The following is a 16,120-nucleotide window of genomic DNA, read 5'->3' as shown; positions in this document are numbered from 1 at the left end:
CTAGCAATAAAATGATTAGATTTATATAAGTTGTCTGTAACATAATATTTTCTTGCTAAACATGTTTTTTCGTCACAATACACATTCTTCAGTTTCTATTTAGTTCTGTCTCTAATTATAAATAAGTTAAGAAAATGACTGAATTAAACTTTTAGAGCGTAAGATTAATGATTTATTTTATTATATTATTGTAATGTATTTTATCTTTTTAAAGTGTGAATAAGAGAATAATAACAATAATAGTTTACTTTGATAAACATTTCCATCTATCCTTTTCTTTTGTCATTTCTCGTCTACGTATTTTGCTCGAATAAATTCTTTCGTGCCTAACAAAATATAATTTAATTTGATAATTAAAATAAGAAGTTGTTGAAATAATATATGTGAATGTTATTAATATAAAAATAGAATCCATTTATAAAGTCCACCATTATAAATGTTCCAATAGATAATTCAGGAATACAGTCGTAATAACCAAGTAAAGATAACGACATTAATTTATATTAAGTATATCATTTTATTGATATTAAATTTATAATAATTAATTTATAGAAAACAAATCGAAAGAATAAGAAAATTAAGAATTTTTGAAATTTTATTTTTGAAAACATTAGCTTTGAAATTTTGAGAAAAAATAATATATTTTCGTATTTTAAATTTAAATAATTTTCAATAACTTTCTATTATATTATTTATCATTCAAATTTATTTTGATTACATTAATACATTAATATGAAAATACATTTTATTTAGAAAAGCAATTTAAAATAATGTGCGTTTATTAAAAAAGAAATTTACGTTTCTAAAAAATAAGAGAAAATTATATAAAAAGACATCAAGATAAATTTCATTTTTGAAATAAAAGTAAAGAAAATATAAAATTTTTTTATATTAATTTTAACAGTCTTAGTCGAAATAAATGTAATATCTTAACACAAATTAAAGATTCTTTAAAATTAATAAAAATTTATTACATTTTTTTCAATTTTCACAATTAATTCTCTGAAGAAAAAGTATTATACCAAAAAGTTTTATTTTGCATCTTCGATTTATTTTCGCACATAAAATCACTTCATATTCGATTGTACGATTGTATTCTTAATCTTTATATTTATTTCTACTTTTCTTTCGTACGGTATCATGTCTGTAAGTATAAATTTCATATTACATACGTGTGCTTTTTAATTTGGATCATTTTTGCTTTAGTGACATTTCTTTGCAGATATTGAGCAATCGCCAGAAATGTAGCACTTGATATTCACAAGCGAGTACACTCTTCGAGAAACAAGTAACTAACTTATAGTCGAACAGAAAGTATTGCATTCGTCGGATCAGGGGTAATTATGTGTCATTCGTATTATTATCGATTATCCGAAAGGGTTTAAAGAGATATTCACAGATGGTAACGGTTCATCCTTCGTGTACTGAGCAAGCGCGAAATGACGGCGGTTTAGTACAATCGCGAAGAGCGATTCAGTCCAACTATAATTTTCGCTCTGTGAACATCAATGAATGTCAATAAAGGTAGAATATATTTCCGAAAAATGGTAGAAAGTTCGTTACATTTTCTACTGAAAAATCTAATTTCTTTAAGTGAAATAGTTACGTGATATAGTAGAGTATAAAAACTACACACTGAAAGAATTTTCTCTTAGAATTTATCCTGAAAATCATAGTAATCGAAGGACAATATGGTATCGAAAGAATTTTATAAGAATTTTTCTGATTAATATTTATCACAATAAAACATGTTTAATTTTGAACTAAACTGCATAGTAATATAGATATTATTATTTTTATAGTGATAAATATTAATCAAAGAAATTCTTATAAAATTCTTTCCATACCATATTGTGTGTTTGTGTGTATGTGTGTGCGCGCGTGTGTGTCCCACGTTTACCATGATTTTTTCAAGGTAAGATCTAAGAGAAAATTCTCTCTGTGTAGATTTTTGATTATAATGTGTGCAATAACAGATATTTTTATTTTCATTTAAATTTCTATAAAAAAGTAAAAATTAATTTTCATTAAATTATTATCTATTTGTGTTTACGAAAAGTGTGTGAATTACAAAATAATTTTTTTTATGTGATACATGTTGTGTTTTTTTACAAGGGATCATTACATCGTAAGATATCTATTGCCTCTCTAATATTTTCTTAATTTCATACTCTTGATTAAATTTAAATTATTTTAATTTTAGAAATTTGAAATATTTTATTTTTATTTTTATGTGTGCTTATATATTTTGTCGATCATAAAAAATTTCTTATTTCTTCGACTAATGTGATTATATCTTGTATTTGTTACTTAACATATTCTTTATTAAACACTTACTATCTAAAAAATATGTGCGGGCAAATAATACATAATAATAATTATTTAACTAAAGATTTATTAAATAAAAGAACAATTCGTTCTTAACAATTACAAATGTTCGCAAAAGTTATGGTTTATTGCGGTCGTCTATAGATCAGTCATAAAACTTCACGACAGTTTGTCAAAGTTCGTACTTCAGCGTACACTGGCAAAAAATATTCGCTTTCGACATATAGATTGATCTAAAGTGTTTTTCAGTGAAACAAAGTTGGATATAGTGGTATAAATCAAATGCTAGAATTGTGCTCATATACAAGTCGTTCATCGTTTCCCTCTGGAATAAATAGAGACAAAGAAAATTTTTGAGAGAGAAACTTATAATTAAACTTAAAAAAAAATTACCAGTAAAAAATTAAATCAGTGTTTCCTAGAAGTATAATAATATATAAAAATTTTATCAATAAAGATTTCAAGTTTAAATAACATAATTGTGCATGTTAAAGTAGTATAATAAATTTATTAATAGAGATATTTAAATTTTTTAACATAATATTGTTTTTTGGCCTCTTGTTGTATACATTTATCAATTTTAATGCGTACTGCTTCCCTTGAATATAAAATAAATATAGCTTATGCATATAACATGTGATGGTAATAAATTAGAAAAAAAATAATAGTAATAGTAAATTTTAAAATGTATACGAGTGCTAATCTAATAAGCAGATTAGAGAAAATCAAGAAATCTCCAAATATGTTCAAAATTGAATTGCTTAACATTAAGGATTCTTAAGGCTCTCGATAAAATATATATTTGAAAATAAGCTGGCTATAAGAGCCATATGATGTTGGTGCGTCAGTTATAGCGAAAATTAATTTTTTTGTTAGAACTGGATAATTGTGCACGGAGCACGAATTTTGCTTGGTATAATGCCAAAACTTATTTTGGAATTATATCTCAATTTGAAATTTCAATTCCTATCTTTCCCCTCTATTCCTCTCTGACCCGCCTAAAGTGATGTAAACGAGAAAACTATCGGTCCGAACGCGCTTAAAATACACAGGTAAAAAGAAAATGTTAGGAAAAAGCTTAAAATAATAGCGCGTAAAATAAAAATGTCACTTTAAAACAATTAAGCTGTAATATTTTATCTAAAACTTGGCTTTCTTAGATTTGAATTACGCGTTTGCCCTGAGTCGGCAATGTTTGCGGATGTTGGGTGTATGGCCCGATCCACGTATTCCTTTAAGCAGTTTACGTCTGTCGAGCATAAGGTTCATAATCATTGCGTGTATCGTGAGTTTCTACGTGACCGTGCCGCAGTTGACAAATGTGATTCGTGTTTGGGGTAACGTGAGTCGGATAGTGGAGAACATAGCTGCGGCCAACATGAGCTTGATAGCATTAACTAAATTAATCACTACTTGGTATCACAGCGAAAGTAAGCGTTTATTTTAAGCAACGATAAACATATTGGACAAATTTTTATTATTATAAATAATATAAATGCTAGATTTTCAATTTACGTCTAACAAAAGATTTTTATTGTATAATTTCTATATAGATTTCTATTTATTAGTTTTTTCTATTCATTTATATTTAATAGTATTTTTGTACAAAGATAGTTTGTATCGTATTGTTTGATAATTTATAAATTAATATATATAAATTTATATATTATATATATAATTTATATATAATTATACATATATGTATATAATATTTATATATATTTTTTAATATATCAATGTTTAATTTGAAAGCACTTCGAACATTGATGACATCAATCATAGCCGACTGGATGAATTCGAACAACCACGAACGAAATACGATGCTGAGGCTCGCGAGATGTGGCAGAAGTTTATCTTCTAGATATTACACTGTCGCGACAATCGGAGTGTCGTTTTACATGTATTTTAATCTTCTGAAATTTTTTCGAAATATTCATCAGCCTCAACGCAGCCTCGTCTATCATTTCATTAATTTGTACAACGTCCAGAAGAGTCCGAATTACGAAATCACATTTGTCATTCAACTTTGCGGTGGATTATCCACAGGACTAATCAACTGTACCATCGACAGCTTTGTCTCGATGCTCTTGCTGCATGTGTGCGGACAATTGATAAATTTGCGAATGGCACTCAACAAGTTGATCGATGAATTAGCCAATGAATCTATATCTACTGCCAAATTTAAAGAAAGCTTAGCCGCCGTTGTTGTACGACATGGACATCTTATCAGGTATCGCAAATTATCGGCGATTATTTAATATTGTAAAATGTAAAATATCTATAAATGCACATCCCCTCCCAAGCAGTTTTATAAAATATAAAATGTAATAAATATATACCTCTCTTATATGTATCATATTAAAAATATGATATACATATGTAATACCTCATAAACAAATGTCTTATATTAAGATCGTTACTATCATTTGGAAAATCCTAAAAAAAGTTAAGATTTCTTTTTATGTATAACGTGCTTCTAAGCGTCAAAAGTGTTTTAAAATTCTATTATATTTAAATATAAATATAAAGATAAAGAATTTAAAATTAAATCAAATTAAAAATTAATTAGTTCAAGATTAAGGAGGCAAGTACAATCGCGAAATTATTTAGTAAAATAATCAAACTTTATTTGTTTTTTCATACATTGTTTTCTTAAATAGAATCAGTAAATTGTATTCTTAAATCAGCCATTACCGTGTGATAAGTCAATGTTAATGGCTGACTTTTCAGAGAAAACACTTACTGTCATAATCAGTGAGACACATAAGAGGAGGAACAAAGTGTAAATGTTTTCACTGAAAATCAGTATAAGTATTTTATTTTAAAATACTTACTGATCAGTAAGTATATAGACTACTATAGTATAGACTATAGACTATACTAGACTACTATGTATTTCACTGATTATAACAGTAAGTGATTTCACTGAAAAATCAGCTATTATCATTAAATGATTCTTCTCATTATTAGTGAGATTTCTCTGGTTACAATGCTATAGTGAAATCACTGCTTATCAGCTGATAGTATTTATATATAATATTATAATATAATTTACTGATTCTCTATATAAGAAGGCAATGTTTATTTACTAAAATACTGATTACTGATTTTCAGTGGAATCTTGTCATTATTGGCTGGTTGTTTCCAACTTCTTGGTAAATTTCACCCGACAGACTTTTATCAGATAAGTTTTAAAAAAAGACGAACATATGCTATCTGTCGGATAAAATATACTAAGTAATTGAAACCTAACCTAACCAGCCCTTAAATCAATGATACTTCAATTTAATTAAGAAAGTAGCTTTATATATTCTTGCATTTTTTTTACCTTCTTTCTCATATGTTTAACTATATTTTAATCGGCACTTTTCTGTTAAATAACTCTATCTGAATTTTAATTATAAAACAAAATCAATTTTTTCGCAACTTTTATTGCTTGTAATTTTTAATTAAAATTACAATTTATTTAAATTAAACAAAATTAAATCATAATTTATTCATTTCTGAATTGAATAACAATGAAAATTATGAACAATCAGATCAGAGTGATTTCTATGAAAAATAAATGTTATAACGTCAAAAAACACACGATATTAAGAAAAACGTTTCAAGAGTTTAACTCTATTTTTATATGTTTAATATTCTTTTTAAACACAATTAAATATATTTATATGTTACAGAAATTATTTTATATATATTCCAAAAGATTTAAGAAAATTAATCTTTACATTTTATTATCTTCATTAAAAAAAAATAAAAGATTTTGATATTTTAGTAATTTTCAAGTGTAATCACTCTCTTACACATATATAATACACATTGGAATTCCAATATAATAGGTCGACAATCTACTATAATAAGTGGGTAATGTGAATAATTTTTTAAGGAATGCAAAGACAATCGACAACTGTTACAGCGGAGTGCTATTTGTGCATATGCTAGCCACCACTTTTCAACTGTGTTTTCAAACTTTTCAAGTTTATACGGTAAGTACAACAACTTGTATAAATATATTTTCTCTTTACTTTAATATATATTCGCCTATCTTGAAATAAACAAATTTTTAAATCTGTATATATATATAGAATGTTTATAAAGTCTAACCCAACTTATATTGTTTGAAAAGGCATAAAAAAGAAAATTTTTGGCTTAAATAAGTTGACCTATCCAGTGGATCTATTCAGGAGTTATTTAGGGTTAAAGTTCGAAAAAAGCTAATTTTCAAAAAATCGTTATTATCATTTGGAAAATTCTAAAAAAAGTTTGAGATGTAAAAATGTTCGTCTTTAAGTCCTTTCCATAAAAAAATTCTATTTTGACCATTAAATTTTTTTCAGTTCGAAATAGAGATTTAAATAAGACGTGAATTTAACAAGTTTTCTTAAAAATTTCAGACTTTATAAATACCCTATATATATATATATATATATATATATACACACAATATATAAAGTTTAATCTTTTCATATTATAATACATTTAATTTGAATATTGTGGCATAATTACGTTATTATATGCTGAGTTGAGAGAAACGTATATCTTCAGATAATAGCAGACAAATTAGACGTATCTGCTTTCAAAATGGCTTTTCGTTCATTTTATGTCATCCTTATGTTGATGCAATTGCACATTTATTGCTACTCAGCTGAAAGACTCTCAACAGAGGTAAGATAGTTATGTAAGTTAGCATGATTTGTGTAAAACAAAAAGTGTATTTTTCAGAGCAGCAGTATAGCCTACAGCGTATATGAATGCAAATGGTATAATATACCGGCCAAAGATGCGAAGAATTTAATATTTATTGCACATGGTTCTTCAATACCGCTTAGATTGACAGCTGGAAAATTCGGGACTTTTTCGATGGAGATGTTTGGAACAGTAAGACACTATTCTTAAAAACATATTTCTTTTTGTACAATATATTGTAAAATTCATATTTCTCATTAATATATTATAAATTAAATATTGCTTTATTGCTGATTAATTATTGTATTATATAATATATGCAAAATATATCTCAAAATATATTGTATATATATATAATACTTTAAATATGCAGATTAATTAGGATTTAGGATAATAAATCTTAATATTTGAAAATGTCGATACGTAGCGTGTTTGAATTATAAATGATTAAAGTTGATCGTTGATATTACGTTTTATACGTTGTCAGGTTCATAACTTACACGCGCATTAACATCTGTCATCTGATATCAATTTCGACAATTTAGATGATTAGGTGATTTTTACTACTTGGCTGATATTGACAAATATTAACTACAACTGACAAGAAATATGATTACTAATGATATATTTTAATTGTATTTCAAGTAATTATTCAATTCTTTTCTTCAGTAAAAATGGATAATATAATGGATAAACCTATTTAAATTATTTTAATTTATTTAAAGAAAATGATTAATTCTGTAACAAAAAAATAATAAAATATAATAATAATAATAATAATACCATTAAATTAATGTATATCTTCCAATTAAAACAAAAATGAATTTTTTTCTCTTCAAAAATTTAAATTTGAAAAAATAAGATATTGTAAAAAAAACTAATATAGCCTCCTATGTCTGAGCATTATAACTTTCGATTCTAATTAATCTGTACAAAATGTTATTGAAGCAAAAAAAGAATTATATAAGTATGAGACATCTTGTATATCATATTTTGTGTATATGATTCTATTATATTATATCATTATTTTACCATAAAAACAAAATAAAATATAAATATCCTCATTTTCAATTTTTACTCTGTTTAGTCGGTGAAAACGGCAATGGGATACTTATCTATGTTGGTGACAATAAAAGGTTAAAGAAGATATGTAGAAGATAATATGTGTGGATATACATACATGTAGAAAATATTAATATTAAAATATTAAAATATTATTAAAATCAAACTATAAGTGCGCATAATTATCTACTACTTATGTTCTAACAATTAAATGATTAGATTTATATAAGTTGTCTGTAACATAATATTTTCTGGCTAAACATGTTTTTTTTCGTCACAATACACATTCTTCAGTTTCTATTTAGTTCTATCTCTAATTATAAATAAGTTAAGAAAATGATTGAATTATACTTTTAGAGCATAACAGGCCATAACATTCTGATTGTTGATATAATTTATTATATTATTGTAATGTATTTTATCTTTTTAAAGTGAATATATATATAAGAGAATATAATAACAATAATAGTTTACTTTGATAAACATTTCCATCTATCCTTTTCTTCTGTCATTTCTCGTCTACGTATTTTGCTCGAATAAATTCTTTCGTACCTAACGAAATATAATTTAATTTAATAATTAAGATCAGAAGTTATTGAAATAATATGTATATGTAAGTGTTACTAATATAAAAATACAGTCACCATTATGAAAGTTCCATAAGATAATTCAGGAATACAGTCGTAATAACCAAGTAAAGACTACGACATTAATTTATATTAATTATATTATTTTTATTAATATTAAATTTATAATAATTAATTTATAGAAAACAAATCGAAAGAATAAAAAAATTAAAATTTTTTAAAAATTTTATTTTTGAAAACATTACCTTTGAAATATTGACAGTAAATGACATATTTTCCTATTTTAAATTTGAATAATGAATCTTTAATAACTTTTGATCATATATATCGTCCAAAATTTCAATTATATTGATACATTATAAAAGTACAACATTCTATTTAGTAAAGCAATTAAAAAAAATGTACATTATTATTAAAGAAGAAATTTACGTTATTAAAAAATAAGAGAGAATTATATAAAAAGATATCAAGATAAATTTTATTTTTGAAATAAAATAAAAGAAAATATTGTACGTTTTTATGTCAATTTTAATAGTCTTAGCGAGATAAATGTAATATCTTAACACAAATGAGAAATTCTTTAAAATTAAAAAAACAAAAATATATTACATTTTTTTCACAATTAATTCTCTGAAAAAAAGTATTCTACCAAAAAGTTTTATTTTGCATCTTCGATTTATTTTCGCACATAAAATCACTTCATATTCGATTGCACGATTGTATTCTTAATCTTTATATTTATTTCTACTTTTCTTTCGTACGGTATCATGTCTGTAAGTATATATTTCATATTACATACGTGTGCTTTTTAATTTGGATCATTTTTGCTTTAGTGACATTTCTTTGCAGATCTTGAGCAATCGCCAGAAAAGTAGCACTTGATATTCACAAGCGAGTACACTCTTCGAGAAACAAGTAACTAACTTATACTCGAAAAGTAAGTATTGCATTCGTCGGATCAGGGATAATTATGTGTCATTCGTATTATTATCGATTATCCGAAAGGGTTTAAAGAGATATTCACAAATGGTAACGGTTCATCCTTCGTGTACTGAGCAAGCGCGAAATGACGGCGGTTTAGTACAATCGCGAAGAGCGATTCAGTCCAACTATAATTTTCGCTCTGTGAACATCAATGAATGTCAATAAAGGTAAAATATATTTCCGAAAAATGGTAGAAAGTTCGTTACATTTTCTACTGAAAAATCTAATTTCTTTAAGTGAAATAGTTACGTGATATAGTAGAGTATAAAAACTACACACTGAAAGAATTTTCTCTTAGAAATTATCCTGAAAATCATGGTAATCGAAGGACAATATGGTATGGAAAGAATTTTATGAGAATTTTTCTGATTAATATTTATCACAATAAAACATGTTTAATTTTGAACTAAACTGCATAGTAATATAGATATTATTATTTTTATTGTGATAAATATTAATCAAAGAAATTCTTATAAAATTCTTTCCATACCATATTGTGTGTTTGTGTGTATGTGTGTGCGCGCATGTGTGTGTCCCACGATTACCATGATTTATTCAAGGTAAGTTCTAAGAGAAAATTCTCTGTGTGTAGATTTTTGATTATAATGTGTGCAATAACAGATATTTTTATTTTCATTTAAATTTCTATAAAAAAGTAAAAATTAATTTTCATTAAATTATTATCTATTTGTGTTTACGAAAAGTGTGTGAATTACAAAATAATTTGTTTTATGTGATACATGTTGTGTTTTTTTTACAAGGGATACATCGTAAGATATCTATTGCCTCTCTAATATTTTCTTAATTTCATACTCTTGATTAAATTTAAATTATTTTAATTTTAGAAATTTGAAATATTTTATTTTTATTTTTATGTGTGCTTATATATTTTGTCGATCATAAAAAATTTCTTATTTCTTCGACTAATGTGATTATATCTTGTATTTGTTACTTAACATATTCTTTATTAAACATTTACTAACTAAAAAATATGTGCGGGCAAATAATACATAATAATAATTATTTAACTAAAGATTTATTAAATAAAAGAACAATTCGTTCTTAACAATTACAAATGTTCGCAAAAGTTGTGGTTTATTGCGGTCGTCTATAGATCAGTCATAAAACTTTATGCTCCACGAAAGTTTGTCAGAGTTGATATTCAACTTTATGGCTAGCAAAAAGTGTTTGCCGTCGAAGTGTAGATTAAAAATGTTTTTGAGTTGCAAAGTTGCATAGTGGAAAAAAAAATCAAATGACGTAGTTGTACACGAATCGTTTTTTGTTGCCTTTCGTAAAAACAGAGTTACAGAAAAGTTTAACTTCTAGGAAATCGAAGCAAAATTAAAACACCATTTTACATCAGGATAAATGCAAACTTTGCAGAAATCCCTCTTGCGAAAAAAGATTTACGTTTTAACCTACGAAAACGTAAACCATAAACCGTAAATGTAAAAATGTGAAAAGTGTATGCACAAATTATTATGAAAAATATAAAACTTTATTTTAACAAAAGTATTATATTTTTCTTTTTGTTCATATTTATTTACCGAGTGTAAGTCTAGTGTTAGTTGTCATTTTTACAGTGTTTTATATTAAAGTGAGAAAAATTTACTATTATCACTATATGATTATATTATTATTTCGTGAAAGGTGAATAAAAAAAATCAAACAGCTTATAAATTCGATAATAAATAATTAAGAGAAGACACACATAAAAAAAAAAAATGTTTCAAGATGATGTTTTAAAAGAAAGACATTTTATCTGAATTAACATTCAGTGTGATGAGATATTACTTATAAAACTTGAATTTCTTAGATTTGAGTTACGCGTTCACCCTAAGTCGCCAATGTTTGCGGCTGTTAGGCGTATGGCCCGATCCACAAGTCTCTTTGAATATTTTTCGGCCAAATATAAGATTCATCATCGCTGCCTGTATCCTGAGTCTCTACATGATCGTACCGCAATTGACAAATATGATTCGCGCTTGGGGCAACGTAGGTCGGATGGTGGAGTATGTAGCCTCCGCCAACTTTGGCTTGATGGCGTTGAGCAAGTTAGTTGCTACCTGGTATCATGGTGAAAGTAAGTTATTGTTTCAGGACGATAAATATGGATTTTTAATTTTATTAAAATTATTTTACTTATTAATTTTTATCATCGGTAATATAAATGTCAAAAAGCTGTATATACTTGCTCAAATTTAAGAACTGTCATTGTATATAATACTCCTTTTTATATAAATTTATTATATAATTTGCTTTGATAATTTCTATTGATATTGATGTGTTTAATTTGGGAAGCCCTTCGCACACTGATGACGTCAGTCATGATCGACTGGAGAACTTCGAATCCTTGCGAACGAGATACAATGTTGAACATTGCGAGACGTGGCAGAAGTTTAGCCTTTAAATGTTGCATGGCTGCATCGTGTACAGTAACGTTTTACGTATCTCTCAATCTCTTGAAGTTCTATCGAAACATGCATCTGCCGCAACGTAGTCTCGTCTATCGTTTCCCGTATCCATACAACATTCAAAAGAGTCCAAACTACGAAATCACTTTTTTCATTCAACTTTCCGGCGGCGTATATTCGGCCATCATCAATTGTACGGTCGACTGCTTCGTCTCGATACTCTTGCTGCACATGTGTGCACAGCTGATAAATCTACGAACGACACTTAACAATCATGTTGGCGAATTACCCAACAGATCTATATCGTCTTCGAGATTTAAGGAAGGTCTAAGCGCGATTGCTATACGACACCAGCATCTCATTAGGTATGAAGGTTTTTTAATCACTTTTTTAATCACTATGATGCATAAGTATGCATTTATATTAGTAGCTTATTTATGAAATATTTAATAATTATTTCAGCATTTTTTATTTTCTTTTCTTATCTATAAGAAGAGGTACATATGATATTTCACAAACAAATATCTTTTCAATGAATATTTTTTAAAAGATTTATGATATGCTTTTTAAATGTGGAAAATTTGAAAGCTGTCAGACTTAAGCATAAAAAATATTAAAAAATAAAACTATCTTATTAAAAATTTTAATTAAATTGTTGTAAGATTTATATATTTATATATTGGAATTCTAATAAGAAATTGACACTATATAAGTAATGTTAAATTTTTTAAGGAATGTCAAGACCATCGATGACTGTTACAGCGCAGTGCTATTTGTACATATGCTGGGTGCTACTTTTCAACTGTGTTTTCAAACTTTTCAAGTTTATACAGTAAGTAAAATGACTTGTATAAAAGTACGTTTTATATTCATTTTACTTGAATATTTGCAAGTAAAAACTTGTAATAAAAACATTGAGAAAATATATATAAGATAAATTGAAAAAAAATATATATACTTTAATGTTGTGGCAATTATACTATTATATCCTATTATATACTATTATACTATTATATGCTATTATACATATACTATATTATACTTTGAACTGAAATGTATATTATTTTCAGATGATAACAGACAATTTGGACATATCCATTATCAAAGTGGCTTTTCTCTCGTTTTATGTCGTTCTTGTGTTGACGCATTTGTATATTTATTGCTATTCGGCTGAAAGACTTATAACGGAGGTAAGACAGTTATTGTATGTTAACGCAATTTGTGTAAAATAAAAATGAAATTTCAGAGCACCAGTATAGCATATGGTGTGTACGAATGTAAATGGTACGATCTACCAGCGAAAGAAGCAAAGGATTTAATGTTTATCGTATATGGATCTACAATTCCGCTTAGATTAACAGCTGGAAAATTCGGAACATTTTCGCTAGAAATGTTTGAAACAGTAAGTATCGATGAGCAAAGGTACATTTGTTTTTCATATACAAAATTCATATACAGAAATATTTATTCCTTCAATTTATAAAATAAAAAATTATTTTATTCGTGTTTCATTATGCAAGGAGTGTTTTAGAAATAAGAGACCAAACTATAGAAGAAGAGGAAATGCATCTTACATCCACCTATCTTAAATGATAAAAGAAAATCATCATATGATACATCCGAAAAGACGCTTTTTTCAATGATATAATCATTCTTTTGTTTACAAGAAAAATTATTTAAGAATATTTTATTTAAAAAATTGCTAGAAATGTTTTTCTTCTAATGTAATGAGAATACTTCATATCAATGTTTCATGAAAAATTATTAAAGATGTTTGAAGTTCTTGAAATATATTGAAATTTTATCGCACAAAGCGATATCAAAATATTTCGATAATAATATCACAAATATCACAAAATCTTGTTCTTGAAAATAACATTTTTAGTAGAAAATCTGATAATAGAGTACTTGCACAACACATTTAATAAGCATTCTCGAATTCTATTTTAAACAAAAGGTATTTATATCTCAGAAAAAGCATTTCCGAATTCATGTTTACTTCATTTTTTAAAAAAATGAATAAAATATTCCAAAAGTTTGGTCACTTATTTTTAAAATATTTTTGACATTATATTAAATATACAAAATGTTTTTGATTTACATCACCAATTTGAGTTAAAGATGTCAAAATATGAAAAAATCCGATTTAAAGGTATATGCTTCCTTTTAGAGATATTGGCATTTAAACATATAGAGATAGAATAAAACATTTAATATAAATTAATACAAATTTTTAATTTAAAGAATTATAATGAAACTACGCGGATTCCGTACATAATATTTAATTTATAAATACTTCACTATTTATCATTTTCTCATCCGACACTTGTTCGTTCAGTAATTTCTTAATTGTAAGATAATTCATCATTTATAATGAATTTTGATATACATATATATATATTTAATATATTTCACTGTTTGACTATTTCTCAGTATTTGATAATTCCTCTTTTGATATTTCAATGTTTGAACTCATAAAATTAATTAATCTATTATGTATAAAATATTAAAATTTCCATTTTAATTCCATAATTTAATATATAATCTTACTAATGTAATCTAATCGAATTGTAATTCTAATTTAACTACAATCATATAATTTTATAAAGACTTTAGAGATTATAGAAACATACAGAGAATATTTATTGCGTTTTAATAGCGATATATCTTGGACAGCAAAATGCTGGATAGAAAATTGTCGTAAAATTGTTGGTGAAAAATATTGAAAGCTAAATTATTGAATAGAGAAACAGCAGATTTATTACCAGTATATTTCACACATACGTGAAATATTCACGCATATTTTAAATAAATCACATTGTTATCTTCATTTCAGAAAATAAAATAATTCTATGTTTAATTTTTATTTCGTTTAGACGGTAAAAACATCAATGGGATACTTATCTGCGTTGCTGACAATGAAGGACTAAAGACAATCATATTAAAAATTATATCGAACTAATTACGCATAAATTGATTACTGTTTGTTTTCTAATAATTCAAGAAACAAGTTTATACGTATCATCTGTAACGTGATTTTTGCTGAACAAATACACATTTATATGCGCAACAAACTGTTTATTCATCTACATCCGACAATGTATTGAAAGAATTAAAGAGATAATTAAAAAGAAGCGAAGATTGCTTTCTCTTTTTATCAGAAAAACAAAAAAAAATACTATCTGTAATCTTAAAAATTAGATTGTTATTCAAGCCAAAACTTGATCATCGACGACATGAAATTACAGATCTCTTTATCTTTTTCAGTGTCACTTCAAACTTCAATGTTCAGCGACTTCGAACCGAAGCAAACAAAAAATGTTTACATTTTTGGGTCTCATCAACACAATTACGAGATTATGGATTGTCATAAAAATTGAAACATTATCTGCCTCTCAGAAATTTTTTTATATCAAGATATATCTCATCAAACGCAATTAATATCCTGAATCAGTTTCCGAGTTTCTTTTTGTATTGTTTTATATAAAGAATCTGCAAAATAAGGCGCTTATAAATATGCTAAATCAGTCAAAATCCTCATATTTTCAACCAATCAAAATCATGAGTGATTTTGCAGAATAGGATCCATAATGTGTGTGATTAACAAATACAGATATTTTTTATAAAAGTATCCGGTGTCTTCCATATTCAATCGCTCTTTTTGTCTGGCTCATACGTATATGTATGTAATACATTACAACCTCATAATTAATCTTATACACAATCTAATAGAAATAAAAAATAACGTTACAAAAATCAAACATTATTACAGTATATATTGAAAAAAAAACTGTCTGCTATAAATATCATAAATAGAAGTTATCTTATTTTTATTGTTTTTTGCACCCTATCATCTCGCGCAAGCACATAAGCAGCTATAGAATATAAAAAGATAAATAAATAGACATCCTTATATCTCACTTATTTTGATCATAATTTCATAAAATTGTTCTACTTAGAACACATTATTATTTCAGTATATTTTAACAATGCATTATACTTGACACTGCAAATACTCAAAGTAATTACTCAATTAGAATGAAGAAAATGCATATA

General features: G+C 25.9%; 3 protein-coding genes across 7 annotated transcripts in view; 2 read left to right on the top strand and 1 right to left on the bottom strand.

The window, feature by feature from the left end:
- LOC145941913 (uncharacterized) overlaps positions 1-16,120 on the bottom strand; it is a 246,211-nt gene that overhangs the window by 37,791 nt on the left and 192,300 nt on the right. The gene's annotated exons all lie outside the window — the stretch shown is intronic.
- LOC145941370 (odorant receptor 22c-like) lies at positions 1,488-8,168 on the top strand. The gene is made up of 7 exons (XM_083047494.1): positions 1,488-1,524; positions 3,489-3,758; positions 4,081-4,558; positions 6,215-6,314; positions 6,874-6,993; positions 7,051-7,206; positions 8,102-8,168. The coding sequence occupies exons 1-7, from the start codon at positions 1,509-1,511 to the stop codon at positions 8,153-8,155; spliced, it is 1,194 nt and encodes a 397-aa protein (XP_082903620.1). The 5' UTR covers positions 1,488-1,508; the 3' UTR covers positions 8,156-8,168.
- LOC145941372 (odorant receptor 4-like) lies at positions 9,799-14,994 on the top strand. The gene is made up of 7 exons (XM_083047495.1): positions 9,799-9,814; positions 11,467-11,733; positions 11,952-12,429; positions 12,797-12,896; positions 13,135-13,254; positions 13,311-13,466; positions 14,941-14,994. Exons 1-7 carry the CDS (start codon positions 9,799-9,801, stop codon positions 14,992-14,994), a joined length of 1,191 nt encoding a protein of 396 aa, XP_082903621.1.

This window comes from Prenolepis imparis, unplaced genomic scaffold (genome assembly GCF_030444845.1).
Source record: "Prenolepis imparis isolate NDT839.2.m4 unplaced genomic scaffold, iyPreImpa1.0 SCAF_10, whole genome shotgun sequence".
Lineage (NCBI taxonomy): Eukaryota > Metazoa > Arthropoda > Insecta > Hymenoptera > Formicidae > Prenolepis > Prenolepis imparis.
This window is presented reverse-complemented; position numbering and strand designations above follow the sequence as displayed.

Bases quoted from the DNA above. Each gene is read 5' to 3' on its own strand.
- LOC145941370 (XM_083047494.1), top strand. The intron at 3,759-4,080 runs GTAAGCGTTTAT...TTAATTTGAAAG, and splicing joins TACTTGGTATCACAGCGAAA to CACTTCGAACATTGATGACA. The intron at 7,207-8,101 runs GTAAGACACTAT...TACTCTGTTTAG, and splicing joins CGATGGAGATGTTTGGAACA to TCGGTGAAAACGGCAATGGG.
- LOC145941372 (XM_083047495.1), top strand. The intron at 13,255-13,310 runs GTAAGACAGTTA...ATGAAATTTCAG, and splicing joins CTGAAAGACTTATAACGGAG to AGCACCAGTATAGCATATGG. The intron at 13,467-14,940 runs GTAAGTATCGAT...TATTTCGTTTAG, and splicing joins CGCTAGAAATGTTTGAAACA to ACGGTAAAAACATCAATGGG.